The sequence below is a fragment of the Spermophilus citellus genome (genome assembly GCF_964194105.1).
Source record: "Spermophilus citellus genome assembly, chromosome: 6".
NCBI lineage: Eukaryota > Metazoa > Chordata > Mammalia > Rodentia > Sciuridae > Spermophilus > Spermophilus citellus.
The window spans coordinates 135,656,576-135,682,576 of record NC_138187.1 but is presented as its reverse complement, the minus strand read 5'-3'; the positions used below and the strand labels follow the sequence as shown (position 1 = coordinate 135,682,576).

Below are 26,001 nucleotides of genomic sequence, written 5' to 3'. Positions count from 1 at the left end.
TCACAGCCGAAAAAGGTGGAACCTATCTCTTCTTGAGAGAAGAATGCTGTTACTACATCAATGAATCAGGCCTTGTGGAAACTAATGTAGTCAAGCTCACCGACTTGGCTACCTCTTTGAAAAATCCACCAAACCAAAACCCATTTGCCACCTTCTTTTTAGCCCACTTCCAATTGTGGCTGTTGCCTCTTTTAGGGCCCATATGTCTCCTTTTCCTGATGTGTCTGTTCCTGCCCTGTCTGCTTCGCTTCCTACAGGGCCAATTACGGAAGATCTCTAACCAAACTTTCAACCAGCTTCTGCTTAGGTACTACCAGCCAACATCTTCAAGAGAACAGCTCACTCATTGCTGAAGCTCACTACCAGGCGCGATGGAATGCAACGGACATCAGACAGTGAGCGACAATGAGCCCGGAGAACCTCTTAATCTGCCATCCTGGATTCTTGAGCCTTTATGTCCTTTTAAGCCTCCTCATGGCCCTTGGCCTCTTCTCTGTCAGTCCCCCGACATGGAACTTCTGCCCAAAACTGACATTTGCTTTAATTTTTATCTTCATCCTGTTTTTGTTCGCTCTGATCTTCAGGTGCTGGTGACACCATGTCAAGGCAACACTTACAGTATTTCCTAGAGTCTCTGCTACAGGATCAGTGGCTGATACCAACTATCTCCTCCATCCAGGACTGGTTCGATGCCATCGATGACTTGTGGTTTCAGGGAACTTTCATAGACTTCACCCCTACGGAAGTAGCTGTCTATAGCCACTGGGTTTTATTTCTGGTTGCCATGATATCCCCAGACCTGCCCCCCCCCCCCCCCCCCCCGCCAACATTCCTCCACTTCCCCTTCTAGGCCCTACACCACCCCCGCACAGCCAGAAGCAGCCAGATCTGACCAATGACGCCCCAATTACTAAGAAAACAAAAAGGGAGGAATGTTGGGAAAACATATAACGGCAGCAGCACCCCAGAGAAAAACCCCAACATGGCGCCGCCTAACGACTCTCTTTCTCCTCTTTTTTCTTTCACTGGTGTGAAACGTTCCTGTCGGCGCCAATGTTCAAATCCTGTGGGTGGGAAACCTTAGCACCAATAAGAATTAACTTTTTGGGCTCCGGAACTGACATATGGAAGAGCTTGCCAATAAACAGGCGACCCGTTATCTACCTCAGCCCTGCTACCTCTCCTTAGATCTATATAAACACACAGCCTTTTGTAATAAAGCGGAACCTTTCCGGTGATTTGTGTCGTGTGGTGTCTCCCATTCGTAGTGCAGTGCGGCGTCTTACAAGTCCCATTTATTGATTCTTGTTATTAACACTTGTGCTATGGGTGTCCTATTAAGGAATTTGGAGCCCGACCCCACAATATGTAGATCGGAGCCAACTTTTTCTTCTATCAGATGCAGAGTCTCTGATTTGATATCAAGCTCCTTGATCCATTTTGAGTTAACTTTTGTGCATGGCGAGAGAAAGGGATTCAGTACATTAAACTATTTTTAATCAACTTTATAATTATCTGGTATAGAACATTCTTCTACTCATCTTACCTCATTTTGTACACACTGCCTTAAGAGGTCATGCTTAAGTTCTTTTGCTTTTTCCAGTCCAGAATCTAACAGAATCTTCATTCCCGAGCCTACACCATCACAAATAGCACCCATGAGTTCCTCCTAGGAAAAGTGTTTAAGCATTAACTGATAAATTCAATTTTTAAAATAATTTTTTAAAAATATAAGATAATTAAGTTATTATTAAGTTCAACTAAAGCTAGAATAAGAACTAAGAGTCCACTAGGAAATCAAATTGGCAGAACTATTATTTAGTATTCCACATATAATATGTGGAATCACATATTATATATCATTCTAGGCAGGACACTATTTTTCTGGAACACAGTAACATTCTATATAACATTGTTTTCTTTTGTAATTAAAGCAAGCAAATATAAATCTTCTAGAATTACAGAGTTTTTCATGTGTTGACTGGATGAGAAAACCTTCCATGGTAGATAGCCATCACCCAACCGAGAACTCAAAAGGCAAAGTAAGGTTTGTAAAATCATCCAGTATATTTAATCAATTTGGACTGAAACAATTTTAAATCTTATTGCCAAACAATTAAAAGTACAAGTTATTTTGAAAAATAAAATGCATCTGTTATGTTTGTGAAACTAAAATAAAAAATCTCTAATGTTCCCTCTGATCAAGTCTTTCAAAACTCACATTGATAAATTACCTGGATATTGGCAGACTTATTGTTACCATTTTGCAGAAAATATAGCTTGTTTCCTTTGAGAACTGCTAACTGTCCCACATACTTAACAGCTTGTTGTACAATTTGGATCACTTTATTTTGAGCCTCTTTTACCATTGATGAAATATCTGAACAGCATCCCTATGAGATAAAAACAGATAAGTGTATCAGACTCATAAGATTATAAAGAAAAGGTAAAAAGACTAGATAGGAGGTAGGGGTGTGACTCAGTGGTAGAGTATATGCTTAGCATGTGCTGGCTTAAATTGTCAACATAATAAAATGGTGACGAAAATTAAAAATAAACAATCTTAAGAAAATAAATTGTTGAGAGCCACAGCCCAGTCAGAATGATGCCTGGCATTTGCCAGAGGGAATGGTTGTAAGGTGACACCAGCGAACCATTGAGATGATGATTTGAGTTAAGATATATATATATATATTTTTTTTTTTTTTTGGAGTTTAGTCTTTGAATTACCTTTTTTTTTTAATTGGTTGTTCAAAACATTACAAAGCTCTTGACATATCATATTTCATACATTAGATTCAAGTGGGTTATGTGACGCTGGATTGATTGTATTGTATATTTGACCTTTACTGTCAGGCAATAGAGCAACTCTTGCTGCCTCAGGCGCCTGCTACTTTAGAGTTCCCGTGAGTTCTCGCGGGGGTTCAGGGAGATTGGACAGAGCCCGGTGGAGGGAGTGTGTTCCCGTGTGGTGTGTGCAGTGCCGGTGAGAGTTGGGGAATAAAGAGTTGCTGTTTGAATCTACAAGGCTTTGTAGCGGCTCGGTTATTTGTGCCCAGCCAGACTGTGGCAATAAATTCTGCATTTCTTGACATAGTGACCACTCTTCAAAAACATGTGATAGAACCAGAAACATGCAGCCCTATGGCTACTGAAGGTGACAGTATGAATAAGAGACTCTCCTCTCCAAGACCTTACACACTAATAGGGGACATAGGGCAAGTGTGAAAAAAGTAGATAAAAGATAGAACTGATAAGTGAATGACAAAAGAAAGGAACAAAGTGGTGGCTTTTTTACCTTTCAATTTTTCCTGTCCTTATAAGCATCTAATAGATAGTGTTTTCGTTTCTCAGGGGAGAAGAAAAAGGAGAGTGAGAAGACGATAAAAACCCAAAACTTTCAAACAAAAGGATTCCCATAGCTAGAGAAAAATAAAGGAAAGAAGGCAGTGGTGGGGGGATCAGATATCATAAATACATAGGAAGCTAAGTACAGCAGAAGGTAGAGAATGAAAGGAAAGGAAGGAGGTGGGAATGGGAGGAAACTTGCATGGAATTCAATAAAATTATGCTATATGCACATACAAAGGTACCAAAGGGAATTTAACCTTTATATATACGTAGAAAGAACCAATCAAAAATAAATAAAGAAGTGAAAAGATGATCAGTAAACCAGAGGAAGGAGAATAGGGGGAGAGACGAGGGGAGAAAAAGGGTGGGGACGGGTATTAAAATAAAATTCGTTGTATGTATGATTTTGTCAAAATGAACCCAACTACTATGTAACTATAATGTTTTAAGAATTTTAAAAAGCTAAATAAACAAACAAATATGTCCTTTATATCTCAAAAAAGGGGGGGGGGGGCCTTCCCATGTGCACTCAGCACATATCCAAAGGCATGGGGAAGCATCTTGCAAACCATTCTTTCTCTTTCCTGCCCACTACCGTGGCTCTTAGAGTACTTCTCTTGGACTGCTTTCTGGAAGATGCTAACTGTGTTGCTACAAGGTAAGAAGTCTCAAACTATACTTCACCAGAAAGTGCAGTAACTAACACCAGTTTTGCCAGCTTCACACAAGATTCTCAAGGGCTCAACCTAACTTCCTCTGTAAGGAAGCTCTCCACCTGGCTCTCCATCCTTGGTTCCTTATAAAATAGGTTGAAATCCATGTTAGGTTCAAAGTGATCTTTCCAGCTTCTTCAACAGGCACTTTCTTATAATTTTATTTCATTTGATAATCACAGCAACCCTGTCAGGAAGGCATTGCTATTTTTATTTTCTAGGTGAGAAAATGGGAGACTCAAGGATATAAACAAATCTAGCAGGGGTTCAAACACTGGATTCAAATATCAATAGTGGGATTTTGGTCTGTGTGTGTATTTTGCCCCTACTATTCTTGTATTGCATCTGAGAGCTAACTAAGCATATCTCGATCTCCTATGTCTATCACACACCATCCTGCAGCCAGATTCCTTCTCTAGGCCCAAATCTAAGCCAGACCTTCAGCTTTTGTTTGGCTCATTAGTTTTGCTCTCTGGCCATTCACACCTTGCATTTTCATGGTTCTGCACTCAATTTTTTCTTCATCTACTACTTCACCACATCTATTTGTAATCCTACAATCATTCTATTTTCTCATTATCTATGTCCAAAGTGACTCTTCATCCAATGTAAATTTAAAATTAATTCAATAACAAGTATACAATTGAGCATCTATCATAACAATTAGGCTTTGAGAAGATGCCCACAATCCCTCTAACTTATCAGAGCTTAACACAGCTTGCAAATAGCATATTAAAGATATACGTGCTGGGTGCAGTGGCGCACGCCTATAATCCCAGCAGTTTGGGAGGCTGAGACAGGAGAATTGCGAGTTCAAAGCCAGCCTCAGCAATGGCAAGGCACTGAGCAACTCAATGAGACTCTGTCTCTAAATAAAATATAAAATAGGGCTGGGGATGTGACTCAGTGGTTGAGTGCCCCTGAGTTCAATCCCCAGTATTAAAAAAAAAAAAAAAAAAAGGATATACGTGAGTAAAGTACAGGGTTAACAGAGAAGCAAATAAGACAGGCGCCTAAGTCTTGGCAAGACTCAGAAAGACTTCCTTGGAGAGAACAATGGCTGTTAAAAATAAACATCTGATAACTTAAAAGTTTTTTCTCAGCAAGAGAAACAATAAGAGAGGTAAATAGGGAGCCCACATCCTGGGAACAAATTTTTACTCCTCACACTTCAGATAGAGCCCTAATATCCAGAGTATACAAAGAACTCAAAAAATTAAACAATAGGGTAACAAATAACCCAATCAACAAATGGGCCAAGGACCTGAACAGACACTTCTCAGAGGAGGATGTACAATCAGTCAACAAGTACATGAAAAATGTTCACCATCTCTAGCAGTCAGAGAAATGCAAATCAAAACCACCCTAAGATACCATCTCACTCCAGTAAGATTGGCAGCCATTATGAAGTCAAACAACAAGTGCTGGCGAGGATATGGGGAAAAGGGTACACTTGTACATTGCTGGTGGGACTGCAAATTGGTGCAGCCAATTTGGAAAGCAGTATGGAGATTTCTTGGAAAGCTGGGAATGGAACCACCATTTGACCCAGCTATTCCTCTTCTTGGACTATTCCCTAAAGACCTTAAAAGAGCGTACTGTAGGGATACTGCTACATTGATGTTCATAGCAGCACAATTCACAATAGCTAGACTGTGGAACCAACCCAGATGCCCCTCAATAGATGAATGGATAAAAAAAAATGTGGCATCTATACACAATGGAGTACTATGCAGCAATAAAAAATGACAAAATCATAGAATTTGCAGGGAAATGGATGGCACTAGAGCAGATTATGCTTAGTGAAGCTAGCCAATCCCTAAAAAACAAATACCAAATGTCTTCTTTGATATAATGAGAGCAAATATGAACAGAGCAGGGAGGAAGAGGGGGAAGAAAAGAGTAACATTAATCAGTGACATGAGATGGGAGGGAAAGGGAGAGATGAGGAAAATTGCATGGAAATGAAGGGAGACCCTCATTGCTATACAAAATTACATATAAGAGGTTGTGAGGGGAATGGGAAAATAAACAAGGAGAGAAATGAATTACAGTAGATGGGATAGAGAGAGAAGAAGGGAGGGGAGGGGAGGGGGGATAGTAGGGGATAGGTAAGGTAGCAGAATACAACAATTACTAATAGGGCATTATGTAAAATTGTGGATGTGTAACTGATGTGATTCTGCAATCTGCATTTGGGGTAAAATTGGGGGTTCATAACCCACTTCAATCTAATGTATGAAGTATGATATGTCAAGAGCTTTGTAATGTTGTGAACAACCAATTAAAAAATAATAAAAAAAATAAACATCTGATATTAATTTTACTTAGTTATATCAGTCAATTAAATACAATTTCCAAATCCCAGTCAGTCAATAACCCACTTAGGAAATACATGACCCACCAAAAAAACTGAGGTATAAAGTCTCTTGGTGGGGCACTATAACATAAGATTTAACCAAATAGTCTAGAGGTTTTTGTCATGAAGTCTAATTATCCATTTTCTAAAATAAAACCTAACTTCTTGGTATTTTCTCAACATCTTCCTTTGTCTCTTCAAGAAATTCTTGAAGAGGAGATCACTGACTAAGGCAATGACTAGGTAATATCAAATATCAAGTGCTCACTTCTTCCATAGTGATCGAGCTCTTGATTTTTAGCTTGTTACAGAGGCATAGAATAAAAAATGAATTTCCTAATGATACTTGCAGCTAGATGTAGACAGGTGATGAAGGAAGTACAAGTATACTATGGTGATTTCCAGAAACTTCCATCAAAAGAAGGCACAAATGGTATAATCCCACTGATTTGGGAGCAGGAGGCTCACAGGTTCAAGGCCAGCCTTAGCAACTCATCGAGGCCCTAAGCAACTTAATGAGACCCTGTCTCAACATAAAAAATAAAAAGGGCTGAGTGGCTCAGTGGTAAAGTTCCCCTGTGTTCAATCCCCAGTACAAAAAAAAAAAAAAAAAAAAGGAGGAGGAGGCATACTTGGCCTTTTCTTCTTTGTTACTTCTTTCATCCTGCTGCACTGAACTAAGGTAGAGTTCCATCACAGTAGACCATGAAATCAAGGGCCATGTTTTAGGCAAAGCAGAAGGGCTGGAAAGAGCCTGATTCCTGCAAACTTAGTGGAGCAAAGCACCCAAGCCTACCTCCAGATTTTATGTGAGAAAAAATAAGCTTTTGTCTTGCTTCTTCCTCATAGCCAAACCTAATCTCACCTGATACAAGGTAAGCAGGAAACAAAATCACTTTCCTTGCTTCTATGTCAGCAGGCTTGTGACTAATTCAGCATGAGCTAAAACTCAATCCACAGCCATAGCAAGACTGCTTCTCTCCCCAGTACTCTTTATTAAAGGTCAGCAGAGAATAATGGCAGAGTATGAACTGTGGACCCAAGACAGCTTGGGTTCAAATACAACTTTCTGTTCACATCTGGCCAGTTAAGTAACACCAGATGGGCTACATATCTTCCCAAAGCCTCCATTTCTTTGCCTATAAAACAGTGATAGGAGTAGTCACTTTGGAGGTTCTTATGAGGATTAAATGAATTAATATCTGTAAATCATTTAAGATCACTCAGTACACAGAGAACCATGTAAGTCCTGGCTCAACAAATCAATTACAAACAGATCTAATTTGTGGAAGATGCAGGTAGTGGAGAACCAATAAATACTGAATAAATAAATGCATCAAATAATACTAAGGAATCAATTTACCTGTAAAAATAACTGTAAGTAGCCTCCCAGTTTTTTAACTTCTTGTCTTAATTCATCTTCAAGTGTTGCTAAATCAGTACAAGGTAGAAAATCATTCAGCCAGTGTTTGATTAAAACCACAAGCTGCTCAAAAGCACAAGAAATCTGGATAATAAGTAACTGGAGTGTTCGATCAGAAGAGAACACTTTGAAAGAAAAAGAAAAATTATTGTTAGAAATAATCTCCAAATAAAAGAACTAGCATATGCTCACCATTAAAACACTTTAAAAGATGCCTGCCAGATGTGTCAAATAGTCATTCAAAACAAAGTATAATGTGCAGAAAATAATCATCATGTAAGTAAAAGTGGGATTGCTTACAATTATCTTGACTTTCTTCATCTTGTTCTTCATGAGCTTTGGAAATGGCAAACAGTCCATTATAAATTTTAAGAAAGTTATTTATCAGGCTATCTGCTATTGTTTTTTCTTCATCATAACTCTGTCCAAGAAAATCTACTGATGAACCAATCAATTCTTTGCAAATTCCAGGGAGATATGATTCTGCTGAATTTGAACAAATGGAGTTTGATTTCTCCATTAAGCCTACATCAACAGAAAATAGTCATCATTAGTTAAATTATATAGGTAGTTCCACATAGAAATTTATATAGTGTATCCTCTCTTCTATTTATAAATTAATGTTATAAGGAATATTGGCACAAAATAATTATTCAGAGAAATAATTTCTATAACTTTTATTTTGAGTTTGTTGTTGTTCGGTAGTGCTGGGGACTGAAAACCCAGGACTTCATACATGCTGGACAAGTGCTTTACCACTGGGCTACGCCCCTAAACATTTTTGTCAGTTAGTATGGGGGAGGGCTGGGGATGTGGCTCACCAGTACAGCATTTGCCTAGCAGGCATGAGGCCTGGGTTTGATTCCCCACATCACAGAAACAGGAAATAACTTTTTATTCATTTATAAAGATATATGTGACTTTCACATTTGAATTGCCACTCTATTAAAAAGCTTTAAAATAAATCGGAGTATAGAATTTTAGAAGTGGAAGAGGTTGTCCAACTCACCCTCCTCATTTTACAGAGGAAACACAAGTTCTAGGAAATAAAATAATTTGCACAAGGACACAAAACAAGTGGTAGAACCTGGAATTGGTGCTTTTCTCACTGTACAGAAAACTTGAAAAAAATACCTGATGAATGTGAAGAATGCAAATTCTGAATTGGGTGGACTTGCATGTCATGTAAACAATCAGAAATTCTTCTATTCTTCATCATACTCCTGCTCCTAAAAAAAAAAAAAAAAAAAAAAAAAAAAAAAAAGACAAACCATAAGATCAGTAAGTTATACACCACAAGGAATAAGATTTCTAAGAATGTTTATTTTTGAATTATCAAAAGAAAATGAATATGTATGTGTATGTTTTCCATGAAAGACCTAATTCACTTGGATCACTGAGCAAAGATTTTACTATTTATAGGCATTGTTCTAGGCATATAATTAATTAAAGAGAATAAATTTATAGGCTCTGGATTATGGTGAAACATGGCAAACATGGCTTCTGGCCTCACTGAACTTAAAGTTCAAAGCAAAAGAGAAATTGGGCAAATAAGTACAATGAAGGGATGGTGTTATGAGGGCCTAGAGTGCTCTCGCAGGCCCTGGAGAAGAACTTCGCCTGGCCCAAGGGGTGGGAGGGTCCTCCCTGGAGCAGTGACCCTGAAGGATGAGCAGAACTAGAGAACTGGGGGCAGGCTGGAGAAGCGGGGAACATTGTCTCAGACACAGGCACCAGGATATGGGAAGAGGTGTAATAAATTACACATGTAAAAAACCCAATGAGATCCAAAAGGACTGCAGTTTGTGGTGAGAGAGAAAGGCAAGGGATGAGGCTGGGGCCATCCTGAGGTTGACCTTGTGTACTAATTAAGGAAGGTTGGATTTTATCCTAAGCATTTATTCAAGGAAGGACTGTAAATAGGGAAATGGTCTAGGTAAATAAACATCTAGGCAAATATCTACAATATGGTGTGCTACCTGTGAGGTGTGGCAGGAACACAATGGACGCAGTGATTCTATCCCCACCAGCTCCGTCTTTTCCCTCAGCCTTTAAAAACACAGAAATCTCTCCAGAGATTTTCTGGCTATCTAGCTGCTACTCTTAACTGTTTCTCCAAAATAGAGCCTACTCTTTCTGCTCCTAAAAAAAGCAGTCTCCTTTCCATGCTGTCATTCATGTATCAATTCTCTAACTCCAAGCCCAGCTCATTAGGACAATTTGAAAAGTGACCTAGATCTAAATATGAATCCTTTGATCTAAATGTGGCTCCTTTGTGTTATTTTCCTAACAAAATTTTCTCCTACTATTGATCACTCAAAGAAAAATACTGTTTGTTGAAAAGATTGTTAAACAACAGCATTCTATCATAGTAACCTAAATATAAATTCTGCCTCCCTGTGAATTCCTACAAGAAAAACACAAAAATATGACTGAAAGGAGAAAGAAGAAATACCAATTCTCAAATATTACAGCATTTCTACTTAAGAGAAATGAAATGGTACATTATTATAGCAAGTCTTAACTGGGGAAACTGTTATTCTTGCAACACTATCATAGTTGAACAATGTTTAACCCCAAATAAAGAAAATGCTTGTCATGATCCTTTCAGAGAGTTTTTACTTAACCTCAAGGGAAAATTTACTTTTAAATGTCACCAGTACATATCAAAATTTATAGGCAGCCAAATCAGTCTATTTTATTGCAGAACAACTGTGGCATATCATTGCCGAGCAGCAGTTCTATAATTAAGAATCTGTCACTGTTTCCATTACCTGCAGGCATTCTCAGAGTTTGCAATTCTGTCATAAACATTCTTACAAGGCTGAAACTTCATACACAAGGTCTCAGACTAAGAGCAATTCATTTTTTAAAAAAATATGATACTTTCAAATTACAGAAGTTCTCAAAAATATCTCTGCCAAAAGAAAACACCTAATTTCAAAGTCTTAGAAAATATTAAGAAGTGTTGATTTTTCAGTAACATTTTAAACTTCTGTTGGTTTCCTATTATTAACTTTAAAGTCAGCAGGAAATAAGATATAAACAGCCAACAGTCGATAGGCTCAAAGTTTAGTGCTCATCAATTATTAATGCTCATATTGTGATCCACAATTCTAAATACATACCTGTATACACTTGTTTATGATGAAAATAGTAAGATACCTGTAATCCTAAAGTCCAAAGGAATTTATAAATCACTCTCTAAAGAATTTGTTGGTCTGGTTTACATTTTGGGGAGGTTTATCTTATTCTAGGCCCAAGTCTTATCTACCCAATTCTACCTATGGTCTTGTTTTGCTCACTTTAGTGCCAAAGCCTATTCTATTTTGAGTCCTTAATACCTGTACAGGGCTGGGGATGTGGCTCAAGTGGTAGCGCGCCCGCCTGACATGCGCCAGGCACGAGGTTCGATCCTCAATACTACATAAAAAATAAAATAAAGATATTGATTGTGTCCACCTAAAACTAAAAAAAAATAAATATTAAAAAAAAAGATCTGTAGAAATCACTGTTTACTTATATTGGACCAGAGATCATATCTTCTGTTTTCTAAGATATAATTTTATACATATTAAGCACTCAATAATAGTTCAAGCTAACATTTATTGAACACCTACCTACTGCAGTAGGATCTTTACACACATTTTCTCTAATTCCCATAACAACTCTGCAATGTGGACACTGTCAATCTGTGTTACAGAACATAGTTGTCACAGAAGCAGCATGTGAGCTGAATCTTCATGATAAACTCCTGTAGAGTAGGTATATACTGCTGTCTCCATCTTATAGATGAGAAAACTGATGCCTAAAGATGTGTGACTATACCAAGCATAGATTAGAACACAGGATTCTCATTGGAGCCTGTGACCTTTTTTATTTTCCTATGTTGTGTAGGGGGTACATATATGTTTTGTACACTAAAGGGATGTCCTCTGTGTAAAGGATATGCTTTGTATTTTATTTAGGATAATGCCTGTGATGTCTTAGCAATTTCTTACTGTAATTTAGCAGTCAGCAGATAGCAAATAAAGCAGAAAAGGGAAAGTTTGCTATAAAGTAGCTGTATGTCTTTGAGAAAAATAATAAATGAGTTTAAAATAAGCATGGTCAAAAAAAAATGCTAGGCAATATCTCATCCCAAAGACAAAGAGAGTTTTTTTAATATTTATTTTTTGTTGTGGTTAGACATGATACCTTTATTTTATTTATTTTTATTTGGTGCCAAGGATCAAACCCAGGGTCTTGCACATGTTAAGCAAGCACTCTATCGCTGAGCCACAACCCCAGCCCCAGTAAAGAGTTTTTTAAAAATGAGAAAATTATGTATAATTACAAAATGTAGCATATATCGTTATAGATATGGTAAGTATAAATATATATACACATGATGTGTGTGTGTGTGTGTGTGTGTGTGTGTGTGTGTCCGTCCAGAGAAAACCAACAACAAGAAGTCTTTACCTCCTTCTAGAAAATGAAGAGACTGGTGCATCTGTAATGTCAGGTTCCCATTCGTCTTCAGGATCACAAAAGACATCTTCACCCCTGTTACTACAATTACTCTAAGAAAAATAAAATATATAGTTTCCATTAATTATAAGAAAAAATTGTTTAGCAACTAAGGAAAAAAAGCTTATATACTTTGTTACATTTAAAATATAAAATTAGCAAAATTACAGGTTATTTGATAAAAGTAAAAAGAAAATAATCCTAACAAAATTAAAAACAAATCATCTGATGCCAAGGTTATCTTGAAAGTGATATAGTTATCTTGAAAGTGATATAGCAACCAATTAAATATCTCAGAATTAAATATCTCAGAAATAATAAACTTGGCATTAAGAAGACATATTAAAAACAAAACCAATAAAATCCTTGAAAGAAAAATAAATAAATAATCTGACAAAGTAAAAGGTGCAATAACTTCTTGGTTGAATATATTGATCATGATGATAATCTTCATTTTAATTTAAGTAAGGGAATACCAATTAAATTCTACCAAAATACTATGTAGCTCTTAATTGAGACAGATTACAAGTATGTGGAAAAATAAGTAAAGAACTACAATGAGTGGTTGAAATAGGAAGTAAAATAATAGTAAGAGTAACTCATCACTAAGGTTTAATGTATATAGTAAAGCAAGAACATTCAAAGGCTTTCAATGGTTTTTTAGTTGTATTAAGTACATAAGCAAATCACATTCACTGTAGAAAAACTGGAAATTATTAATACATATAAATACAAAGAAAAACTCAAAAACACAAACCTATCATTTTAAGAGAAGCACATTTCAGTATGATATATTTCAGTCTATTTTGATGTTCTATTATGAGTATACCTTGCATTCCTGGAATAAACTCTACTTGGAGTAAGTATTAAATATCATTTTGAGTTTGATTTCCTAATATTACTAATATTTCACTCATGGTTTTTATAGCTGATTTCATATTAAGGTTGGTTTATCATTCTCTTCTGAGTCATCTTTTTAGGTTTTCTGGGGGGTATTTATTTATTTAATAGGGTATCAGGGATTGAATTCAGGGGCACTCAATCACTGAGACAGGGTCTCACTGAGTTGCTTAGTGCCTGGCTTCTGCTGAGGCTGGCTTTAAACTCGTGATCCTCCTTCCTCAGCCTCCCAGGCTGCTGGAGCCACTGGGATTACAGGTATATGCCAACATGCACAGCTAGATTCACTAGTTATTAAAATACAAATTGAAGCAAACTGGTAATTGGTAAGTGGCAACATTTCTGGAAAGCACTTTTGTCAATGAACATCAAAGTGTAACAAAAAATTAATATCTTGGTACCATTTTGAAAAACAGAAGGCAAGGAATTGATGCAGAAATATTCTTAGTTGTGACCATTAAAAGCACAAGGGCTGTAGGTGTGGCTCAGTGGTAGAGCACTTGCCTGGCACATGTGAGGAACTAGGTTGGCTCCTCAGCACCAGATACAAATGAATAGATGAAATAAAGGTATTGTGTCCATCTACAACTAAAAAAATATTTTTTAAAAACATAAAACAGAAAATAAGTGGAAACACCCAAATGCGGCAACAGAAAAATGTAAATATGTAAAAATGCACATTATCAGGCATAGGAAAATAATTTCAAACAATGTAAGTTGTCTATCAAATCTCTTCCTCCAGTTTACATGCAAAATTTTAAAAATATACAATTATAACTCAATAAATTGGCACTAAAATTCTCTACCACTTATAACCATGCTAAAATAAACCAACAAAATGCCACTTACATGCAAAAATAAAGTACAAAATTGTTAGTGTTGGTTGGTTTGGGTAATTGATAGATTACCTTTTATTTTTCAAATTCTTTGCCAAGAATATGTTACTTTTATACTTTTGTTTTGAAATGTTTATACAGATTTTAACAATATTCCATACCTCATAAAGTTCTTTCATTGCTGCAAGTTTAGATTCAAACTTTTCCAGACTCCAGAAAGTTGAGATCCCAAGTTGTAGGTTACGAACCCGAATAGAAGTTTCACAACTACCTTTATCTGATGCATCATGTCTGAAAGAAAAATTTTTGAAATGCTATCCTAAAGCATACACACCCATTCATATGAAGTTTCTGGAGCAGAAAAACCCATAAAAATTCAGTCCATCAGTTAGACATGGGGGTATTATCCCAATGACTCAGGAGTCTGAAGCAGGGGGATGACAAGTTCCTGGAGAGCCTGGGAAACTTACCAAGACCCTGTCTCAAAATAAAAAATAAAAAGAGCTGGGGATATAGATCAGTGGTAGAGGGTTCCTGGGTTCAATCCCTAGTAGCAAAATTAAAAATAAATATTCAGCCAGGCACGGTGGTGCACCCCTATAATCCCAGCAGCTTGGGAGGCCACAGCCACTTAGCAAGGCACTAAGCAACTCGGTGAGACAATGTCTCTAAATAAAATACAAAGTAGGGCTGGGGATGTGGCTCAGTGGTTAAGTGCCTCTGAGTTCAATCACCAGTACCAGTAAAATAAATAAATAAATAAATAAAAATTCAATCTATTGACTAAATCATTCCTTAGCATTTTTATTGTAATATTAATCACTTTTTAAAATTTTTTTTAGTTGTTGATAGACCTTTATTTTATTTATTTATATTGGTGTTGAGAATTGAACTCAGTGCCTCATGCATGTCAGGCAAGTACACTATAACTGAGCCACAGCCACAGCTCATAATAATAATCACTTCTGATATGCATTATAAGACCCTGCATTTGATCCCCAGCATGGGGGGGAGGTGGGAAATGCTGGTAAACAAATTTTCAATTCAAAAGAAAATCAGTAAATTCCTAAAATATTTAAATTATCCTGCTTATAAATACTACTATACTAATTGCTAAAAACACTTTTACTCCCAAGTGAGTCTCAAAGTGTCATGAAGGATTATAATACCAGCTCTTCCCTAGACATACACTGTACAATAAACTTTAGAGAAACTAAATTTAAAAACCAAGATTGTATGTAGATCAATTAGTTTAATAAAGAACTGCTTTAGCTAGGTCACAGTGGTGCATACCTGTAATCCTAGTGGCTTATAGGCTAAGGCAGGAGGATCGTGAGTTCAAAGCCAACCTCAGTAAAAGCAAGGTGCTAAGCAACTCAGTAAGACCCCCTCTCTAAATAAAATACAGACTAGGGATGGGGATGTGGCTAAGTGGTTGAGTGCCCCGAGTTCAATCCCCAGTACCAAAAAGAAGAAAAACAATAAAAATAAAAAAATTGCTTTGTAATCAGAATAATTAACTACTTACCTGCCAAAAACATAATATTTTTTAAATTTGTTGCTGATGGCATTGGCTTCCTGAATCATCATTGAAAGCTTCATGGAGCTCCAATTTGGCTGAACTAATACAAAGCATACAAAGAAGATTCAAAATACACATATGATCATTAACACACATCACTAGGCAGAACAATTCCAGAAAACAAAAGATTGATTTTAAATAAATGATTTTAAATCTGTATTGCAGAAGGATAAGAATAAAATTTGAGTAATTTTCCTTTAAATCTCATTGTCAAAATCAAATATTCTTCTAGGACCTGGTGGTGCAAGCTTTTAATTCCAGCTACTAGAGGCTGAGGCAGGAGGATGGCAAACTTTAGGTCAGCCTCAGCAACTCAATGAGATCCTATCTCAAAATAAAATAAAATAAAAAAGTGCTGGGACATAGCTTGAGAGTAGAGCATTTGTTTAATCTGTGTGAGGCCCTGGGTTCAAACCCCAGTACTGAAAAATAATTCTTCATATAAAATAAGGTCTCTCACCTGTGGAAGGACTGAAAACTGAAGTTGATATAGAGTTAAAAAGACCTAAATATAAATTAGGAAAATGGAATTGTAGGTAAATTATTTTCCTTTTTTATTTTTTAAAATGTTATTCCTACAAATATAAATGTGTATGTGTGTATGTATTTTTGCAAAATAAAGGGATGTGGCTCTATAAAAGTAAGGCTGTGTTATACTGTACCTGATACTTTAAAGAAATTAGGAAAAAAATGAACAAAAATTAAGGGCACTTTACCACTGAGTTACATACATCCCAGCCCTCATTTTTTATTTTCAGACAGGGTCTCACTAAGTTGCTCAGGCTAGCTTCCAATTCACAATCCTCCTGCCTCAGCCTCCCAAGTTGCTGAGATTACAGACATGTCCCACCATGCTAGGAAAAATAAAACCTTGAAAGATATCAGAAAAACTTTGTCTTTGGTGTTTCCTCTCTATACAAAATTCAGCTGCATTTCTATACACTAACAATAAACTATCTGAAAATATTATGAAAAAGTTTCATTTATAATAGCATCAAAAACAATAAAATACTTAGGAATAATACTGTGGAAGAGAAAAGATCTGTGCATAAAAATACTAAAATGCTGATGAAAGAAACTGAGTACACAAATGTTCTGATATGTGGATGCTAACACACAATGAGGTGGGGAGGGAAGAATAGAAGTTCACTGGATTAGACAAAGGGGAATGAAGGGAAGGGTGGGGGTTGGGAATAGGAAAGACAGTGGAATGAATCAGACATAACTTTCCTATGTTCATATATGAATATACAACCAATGTAACTTCATATCACATTTAACCACAAGAATGGGATCCTAATTAGAATAAGTTTATACTCCATGTATGTATAATATGTCAAAATATACTCTACTGTCATGTATATCTAAAAAGAACAAACTAAAAAAAAGAAACGAAACGAAACTGAGTACAGGTGTCAAATGCAGTGGCATATGCCTATACCCCAGCATCTCAGGAGGCTGAGGCAGGAGGATCAAGAGTTCAAGGACAGCCTCAGCAATTTAGTGAGGCTCTAAGCAACTCGGCAAGACATTGTCTCTAAATAATATATAAAAAAGGGCTGTGGATGTGGCTTAGTGGTTAAGCATCCCTGGGTTTAATTCCAGGTACCAAAAAAAAGCAAGGAGTTAGGGGTTGGGGAACAAAAGCACAAAATGGAGGAATTACATGTGGTACTTCTTCAGGACAGTATTGCATAATGGGGTAATTACAGGTGAAAACAATCTATGACATATTTCAAAATGACTAGAAGAGTACAAAGTTCCCAACACATAGCAATAATTAATATTTAAAGAGATGGAAATGTTTTTTATCCTGATGTGATTAGTACACATTGTATATATGTATATTTAATTACTATAATATACCCTACATATTATGTCTCAATAAAAAAAGAAAAAGAAAAAGTGGTATAATTGTAGAATATTATTCAGCCAATAAAAAAAGGAAAGAAATTCTGGATAACATTACGCTAAGGGAAATAAGCCAGACACAGACAATTAGTGCATGATCTCACTTGTATAACTTGTATATGGACTCTAAGTTGAACTCAAAAATGCAGAGAGAAGAAGAGTGGTTGCCAGGAGCTACAAGGTGGGGGCAATGGGAAGATGTTGATCATAAAGTGCAAAGCTTTGGGTAAGTATATTGAACAAGTTCTAGAGATCTAATGTACCACCTGTGATATTGTATACTTGAAATCTGCCCAGAGGGTAAATCTTAATAATTCTCACCATATAAGAAGAACAATGGCAATTATTTGAATACTATTAATTATGCTAATTAGTTTAATTATGCTAATCATTTCCTAATATATATAAACATATTATATACCTTAAATATATGTAATTTTTTAAAAACTATACCTCAGTAAAGCTAGAAAAAAAAATCTCTAAGTAAACAAAATGCCCAGGATTAGTACAACTAGATATAAAATAAAGATTTAGGTTATAATAATATATGTTTTAAAAATTATGTGGTACATGAAATAATACTTGGAATTTTGTTTACCATTTGCTTATTATTTTATTTGATCTGCTTTAACAAATTATCATAGCCTGAGTGGCATATAAACCACAGAAATTTATTTCTCACAGTTTTGGAAGCTGGAAGTCCAAGATCAGAGTGCTAGCATGGCTGGGTTCTGGTAAGAGCCTTCCTTTGAGTTGAAGACTGCCATCATGTTCTTGTCACATCTTTGGTTGGTAGAAGGGATGAGGAGTTTTTCTAGGATTTCTTTTATAAGGGCATCAATTTAATTCATAAGGACAGGCATCAATTTCATTCATAAGGATGGGGCCCTCATGACACCTACCAAGGCTGTATCTCCCAATACCACCATATTGGGAGTTAGAATTTCAAAATATAATTTTTTGTGTGTGGGGGGACACATTCCATATATTGAACTCATATAATTAAGTAATCTAAAAATTGAATATTCTAAAAAAAACATTCATACAAATTTATTGAAGCTTGGAAGAGTGACAACATTTAGAATAAAACACTTTTACTATATAAAGGCAACCAACAGCTGGGTGTGGTTGTGCACATCAGTAATACCAGTGACTCGAGAGGCCAAGGCAGGAAGATCACAAACCTAAGGCCAGCCTCAGCAACTTAACAAGACCCCGTCTCAAAATAAAAAAATTTTTTTAAAAAATGAGCTAAGGAATTAGCTTAAGTGGTAGAGCACCCCTGGGTTCAATCCATATTACCATAAAAAAAGAAAGAAAAAAAAAGAGGCAACCAACATTTAGTCATTATATGTAATAACATACATAACTTTAGAAAATGTCTGCTAAAATCAACACATACTCACTTGTAAAAGTTTTATCCTTATTACTCCGATTCTGCTGTAGAATTTGTACTTCTTTAGCAATTTTTTCCTTTTCCTTTTCCAAAGCTTCCAGAATTCTTGCATGGCGGATGCTGTGGTCTTCTAAAGCCTAATTGATATTCATTCATACAGACCCACACATGAGGATAGGCAGAGAAATTATAAAATCAGATTGACATGATAAATATGTTAATTAGCTTCTCTACAGTAACCATTTTATCATTTAGATGTATCCTATAACATCATGTTAAATACCTTATGTATACAATAAAATCTATTTTAAAAAAATAGATGAATAATGGTAGCACAATAAAATTAAACCTCATGATAGTATTCATTTCATGGTTAGTATGTCTTATATTAAAACACAAAAGGGTTTTTTTTAATGATTTATAAAATTTCTTAATAATATGATTTTTTTCATCACAAAATCATTAGGAATTTTTAGTGGCACAAATTAATCTTTTTCTTTCCACTTATAGGAAGTAAATAACCTTTAGAGAAAAAAAGAGTGCTGAAAAAAAACACACATTCAAGAAAATTTGTTGAATGAATAAAAAATTTTTTTAAAAAATTCACAAATAGCCTCCAAATAATTGTTTTTCAAGATTTAAGCAGTGGTACCCCTTACACATCAGATAGAGCACTAATCTCTAGGGTATATTAAGAACTCAAAAAGCTAAGCACCAAAAAAACAAATAACCCATTAATAAATGGGCCAAGGACCTGAACAGGCACTTCTAAGAAGATGATATACAATCAATCAACAAATGTATGAAAAAATGTTCATCATCGCTAGCAATTAGAGAAATGCAAATCAAAACTACTCTACTTCATCTCACTCTAGTCAGAATGGCAGCTATTAAGAATACAAACAACAATAAGTGTTAGCAAGGATGTGGGGGAAAAAGTACACTCATACACTGCTGGTGGGGCTGCAAATTGGTGCAGCCAATATGGAAAGCAGTATGGAGATTTCTTGGAAAATTGGGAATGAAACCACCATCTGATCTAGCTATCCCTTCTCCTTGGTCTATACCCAAAGGACTTAAAAAGAGCATACTACAGGGACACAGCCACATTAATGTTTATAGCAGCACAATTCACAATAGCTAAAATGTGGAACCAACCTAGATGCCCTTCAGTAGATGAATGAATAAAGAAAATGTGCCATATATACACAATGGAATATTACTCAGCACGAAAAGAGAATAAAATCACGGCATTTGCAGGTAAATGGATGGAGTTAGAGAAGATAATGCTAAGTAAAGTTAGTTAGCCAATCCCCAAAAAACCAAATGCTGAATGTTTTCTCTGATGTAAGGAGGCTGATTCATAGTTGGGTAGGGAGAGGGAGCATGGGAGGAAAAGACAAACTCTAGATAGGGCAGAAGGGTGGGAGGGGAAAGGAGAGGATATAGGGTTAGAAATGATGGTGAAATGTGGTGGACATTATTTTCCAAAGTACATGTATAAAGACATGAACTGATGTGAATATACTTTGTATACAACCAGAGATATGAAAAATTGTGCTCTATTTGTATAATAAGAATTGTAATGCATTCCACTGTCATATATAAATAAAAGAAATTAATTAAATTAAAAAAAAAAAGACTTAAGCATTGGTATTTTTCCTCCAAATCTCCAATGTGGCTCACTAGCTACTACTGTCCTGGAGCTGTCGCGTAGTGTTATCTCTGTACTAACATTTCTTTGGAATTACTAGGAGTATTTTCTTCCAACCCTACTCCCATCTCCATTCCACAAACATGGAAGAAAGAGAAATAAAATTGCCATTTCAGAATAAAACCTTAAGATATAAGGAAACAAAGTAAAGATTAAAACAGTTGGTCTCAAATTTCAGTATTCATCAGAATCTCCTGCAGATCTTGCTAAAACAGATTCCGGGCTCTGACCCCTGTGTTTCTGACTCGTGGTTCTGGAGTGGGACCTAAAACTTTACATTTCTCATGGATCTCCAGATGATGCTGATAATGGAACTGCACTTTAAGAACCACTAATATAAAAACTGGCAAAAAATATTGTCAGTAAGTTGACAAAAGACATTAACAGTAATATTTTTATTTTATCCTTCAGTTGTGTAAGCTTGGTTAATGTGATCAGTCCTAGAAAAGTTTCTTCTGTCCTTGATGATATGATAGAAGTAAATGCCTAAGCTGGCAAGTCTGGTGTATGGAATGCCTTATGATGAGTTCTTATTAGGAAATTCCAGCTTGCTGCTCTTTCCATGGGTAGACAATGTTTCATTCTGACATTCCTTCTATACACTGAGCCCAACTATGATTGTACTTTACATTATCTGGCATGATTGATGACAGGACAGATGTAGATGTATACAGAGAAAACTGGGATGGAACTAGCTGGAAATAAGAATGCTCTCCGCCAAACACCTGTGTGATAATGTGTGAGCGTGAGGCAAGAGGAGCCGTTTCTCACTTAGGGACGTGGACTTGTCTCTGGCCTATGAAGATATTAAACACTTTTTTTTTTTTAAATTTGTTCTGTTTAGAAATACATGAAAGTAGAGTGTATTTTGACATATTGTGCATACATGGAGTATAAACTTAGGACCACATTCTTGTGGTTTCATATTCAAATCAAACACTCTTTAAAAAAAAAGAAAGAGAAAGAAAGAGAAAGGAAGGAAGGAAGGAAGGAAGAAAATTCAGCTTCCCTTCAGAATACAGCAAACTTAAAATGAAATTACCTGCTTCGTAGCCAAAGTCTCCATTTCTAATCGCTTTTTGTTGACATATACTTCCTGTTCAAGATGTTGCTTTGCCTTTTCTAATTCTTCAATTTTGTGATTAGCCTTTTGGTTATTTATTTCCTGCATTTTCTTCCTTTGAGACTCTTCTCTCTTTAAAGAACATTAATAAAAAATAACTGAGGCAAAAGTGCAAAGCATTTTTCAAAAACATTTTACCTCCCAAAAGTACAAAAGTCCTTCCCTTTATCAATGCAAAAGAAATTATTATTAAGAAAGTCCTGTACTTTGTTTCATTCAGATTAATTCATCTAACTAAAAAGAAATGTCATTAGTCAAACTTTTTAGAGTACTCTCCTCTAAAATGTGTTTCTGGGAATGCAAAATTATCAGTAAGCCATGGAGAGAAGACACATCTCAAGTGGAGAAGACAAAGCCTCTCCATTTTCTTCTTCTCCCAGTAGTCATTATTTTCTACCAACTTACTTCCTAAAGAGGGCCTGGCCTCACTGTGGCTCTCTCTAATCTCTGATACTCCCCCAGTTCCTTTAGAAGGACAATCAATTATACAATCAACACATCACTTTGGGTGCACTCCCAATTCTGCATATTACCAGTTCTGTTTCCAGGGCTTGTATTTTGCTTTCATATGCAGCTTTTTGAGAAGAAAGCTCTTGCTGAGCCATTTCTTTTGCAATTTGAATTCCCTGCATCATTTCTTCCTTTGCCTTCAACTGTGCCTCTTTTATTTCAGCTTCAAGTCTACAAAGGAGCAAAATATTTACAGAATACGCTGTCAAGAATTCTGTATATATCAGAGCAGTCCTTGATCATATTAAAATGTTTTCCATTGAACAAACATTAAACTGCAAAAATTTCTGACATTCAACAGTGTTCTTAAATTTTTCATTGGCTCTAGAATTATTTACACACAAGAAAATGTAGAATGAAAATGTGCTTATTTTTAACTTAGTTTCTACTGCAAATGCCTGATATGTGAATGAATATATTTTTCTAAAGCTTAAGGAAAATAAATTATATAAAATGTTATAGTAAACATTACAGTAAATATTATATAAGTTAGCATTATAATAAACAGAAAATAAGGGTATTTTATGTTAGACGAAACAATGGATACAGCAAAGTAAGACTTCATATTTCTATAACTTCTTTTTGTGTTTGGGTCATAGATTAAGAAAATACTGAAATGACTGCAAGTACATGATACCAGAGATGATAAAGCAGAAACTGTATCATATATTTTCAATCATTTGTAATAATCTGACGTTTTGATAAGTCCAAACATTAAACCAGCTATATCACTTCTCAATATACAAGAGAAAAAAAATTAATGATTACAAAATAAGATAGCTTCTTTCTTTCCATAAAATCAATATTTTAACACTGTAGCGCATAGAAAAAGAGTAAGAATGTCACTAGGAAATAAGGCTAGTGGTTACCACAAGTAGAGAGAAAGGAGAGTGAAACGCCACTGCTTAATGAATACAGCTCCAGTTTGGGCTGATGAAAAGGACGGTGGTAATGGCTGCACAATGTGAAGGCACTAAATGCCACTGGACTGCATACTTGAAATGGCTACAATGCTAAGTTTTAAGCTACATATATGACACCACCAAGGGAAAAAAAAAAAAACTAAAGTGGGTAAAAAGTAGGCTTGGGCTTTTTAAAAGACTACCACGCAGCATTCACCCACTCCTACTAGTCACCTTGATTCCTCCTGCTGCTGGCCTTTAGTCAACAAGACTTGTTGATTTTACCTCCTTTGTATGTTTCTCCTATCCAACCACACTTTTCTTACCTTTCTTCACTAATCTCTCAACTGCTCTAGAGGCCTGGAATCTTGCTCTACCTTTAATCCACCCTTCAGATGTGGATCAGAGTGATCTCTAAAACTGACTCTAATCATGAGTGTCTCATATCAGCTTAACATTCTTTTTTTTTTTTTAAGGTGATATTATTTATTTTATTTTTAATTTAATTTTTATTTTATTTTATTTTTATGTTTTAATTAGTTACACATGACAGTATAATGATCTTGACATAGCATACATTTGAATCAGGTGGGATATAATTTCTCATTTTTCTGAGTATACAGTCATGTATATACCCCAGTAATAATAATGTCTACTTTATTCTGCTGTCCTTCTATTCCCCCTCCCCTCCCCTCCCCTCCCATCTCTTCTCTCTACCTAATCTATTGTGATCCACTTCTTTTTTCCCCCCCTCACATCTTCATACCTGTATTCTGTATAACGAAGGATTATGCTAAGTGAAGTTAGCCAATCCCAAAAAAAACAAATGCCGAATGTCTTCTCTGATATAAGGGAGGTGACTCAAAATGGGGTAGGGAGGAAGAGCATGAGAAGAAAATTACCTCTAGATAGGGAAGAGAGGTGGGAGGGAAAGGGAGGGAGAAGGGGTATTGCATGGAAGCTTAACATTCTTTAACAATTCTCCTCCTTTTAAGATAAAGTCCACTCTTCCACAGTTCATTATGTATACCTTACCGTTCAGCTAACAAGGACACAGCTTAAGCCAGAAATAGTACAATAATGCATGAATTAAAACTGGGGCAAAAGATAAGAAAAATAAATGTCCACTCCCCCAGTCTTCTTAGGGGCTAACTTCTAATAGTCTCTTGGGACTCTGCTCCAGGGACATCTTCTCATCCCCTACAAACCTTCACTGACTCTTGGTAGAAACTAGGTGTCACCCCCTAAACTTCCACATCACACAGTGCAAGACTCTGGCACCACTATCCGTAAGTCCTATGAGATGATGAACTCCTGCAGGACAGGAGATAAGTTTCAACTACTCTTCTTTGTATCTCTAGCACTTGGTACAGTGACAAACACATAATAGATTCTTAATAAATGCTCGTTGAATGAATGAATGTACCAAGAGAAAAAAATGTACATCACTAAAAATTAGCAATCGAAGACTTAACTCCTGGAAACTACCATGATGTGATTAAATCCACTGTAGACCTTTCTCACATACTTAATATTTCACAACAACAATAATACTTACCGTGATCTCTGTCCCAAAAGTAACTCATTTTTGGCAAATTCAAAGTCTTTTAGACCCTCGCTTATAAAAGTATCTCTACTGGATGGTCTTTTCCCTTTCTGGACTTCAACAGGATGATTAAATCTAAAATAATGATCTCCACCAAGAATCACCCGATCACCCTAAAACACACCAAAAAATTTGTTACTTGTAGTACGTCTGAACCAAAAAATTACATGAGAAAAATCATTAGTCAACAATTCAAAATAATCTAGTACTACTAATGATAATGTAATCATTAGTATTACTAATGATAACATAATCATAGCAACTCATTTGTTAAATACTTTCTATACGCCAAAAACTGTGTCAAGCACTTCATACACACACATCCATTGAAACAGACAGAGAGTATAAAATTTCATTTATGTATCACAGCAACTCAATAAGATACATGCTATCCCAATTTTGGGAAAGAGGAAACTAAAAAGTTTCCTTAATAACAGACCTTAAATAATAACAACACATACTCACTGAGAGCTTACTCTTTGCAGGCAATGTTTTTAAAACTATAACAAATTGTTTTATTTAATCTTCCACTATCCCTGAAAAATAGGATATATAGAGAGTGAACATACATCTGGGTTTGCCTACAATAGACTTGTTTATGCAAGTTCTCGCGATGTAATTATTAATAATGCTCTAAAAAATATCTTTGTGTGAGATCATTCAATCATCTGGCTAAGTAGCCAAAGATCACACAGCAAATGGCAGAGCCAAGATTTTAACCCTGTCTGGCCTGCTTCCAAAGCCTAGGTCTTCAGAAGACACATAATAATTTGTCCATGTTCAGTTCTCCAGTTACAGCTTTGAAGTAATATAAGTTTTGTCTTGGTACCAAAGAAGGCAACTAATGAATTAATAGGAAACAGAGTTTTTGAAATGAAAAAATTCTTAATCCAATTCAATTCCCTTGTACTAGAGAAAACTACAACTCAAAGAAATTAAACAGCATGCCCAAAGTCAAACAGTTTCTTATATTGTAGCACCCATCAACTTACATGATGTAATACTGTAGGTTCCAAAATATCTTTTCCATTTACATATGTTTTGGCTTCCCCAATTGGGATAAGACTCACTGTCCCTCCAAAGTTTTTGATAGTACTGTTAAAATAAGAAGCACACACATTACAATTACAGGATACTTTGAAAAGTTAAGAAAAGGCCAGATGGGA

The 26,001-nt window shown here is 35.8% G+C and overlaps 1 protein-coding gene across 1 annotated transcript in view; it reads right to left on the bottom strand.

The window, feature by feature from the left end:
- Positions 1 to 26,001, bottom strand: part of KIF14 (kinesin family member 14) — a 65,695-nt gene that overhangs the window by 15,266 nt on the left and 24,428 nt on the right. The window contains exons 15-28 of the mRNA XM_081300338.1: positions 25,828 to 25,930; positions 24,788 to 24,948; positions 22,351 to 22,498; positions 21,737 to 21,889; positions 18,991 to 19,117; positions 16,134 to 16,178; positions 15,620 to 15,713; positions 14,253 to 14,382; positions 12,308 to 12,408; positions 8,981 to 9,075; positions 8,147 to 8,371; positions 7,787 to 7,971; positions 2,235 to 2,393; positions 1,547 to 1,669 (exon numbers count right to left, since the gene is read on the bottom strand). Coding sequence (XP_081156464.1) covers positions 1,547 to 1,669; positions 2,235 to 2,393; positions 7,787 to 7,971; positions 8,147 to 8,371; positions 8,981 to 9,075; positions 12,308 to 12,408; positions 14,253 to 14,382; positions 15,620 to 15,713; positions 16,134 to 16,178; positions 18,991 to 19,117; positions 21,737 to 21,889; positions 22,351 to 22,498; positions 24,788 to 24,948; positions 25,828 to 25,930 — 1,849 coding nt within the window. The remainder of the gene's footprint in view (positions 1 to 1,546; positions 1,670 to 2,234; positions 2,394 to 7,786; positions 7,972 to 8,146; positions 8,372 to 8,980; positions 9,076 to 12,307; positions 12,409 to 14,252; positions 14,383 to 15,619; positions 15,714 to 16,133; positions 16,179 to 18,990; positions 19,118 to 21,736; positions 21,890 to 22,350; positions 22,499 to 24,787; positions 24,949 to 25,827; positions 25,931 to 26,001) is intronic.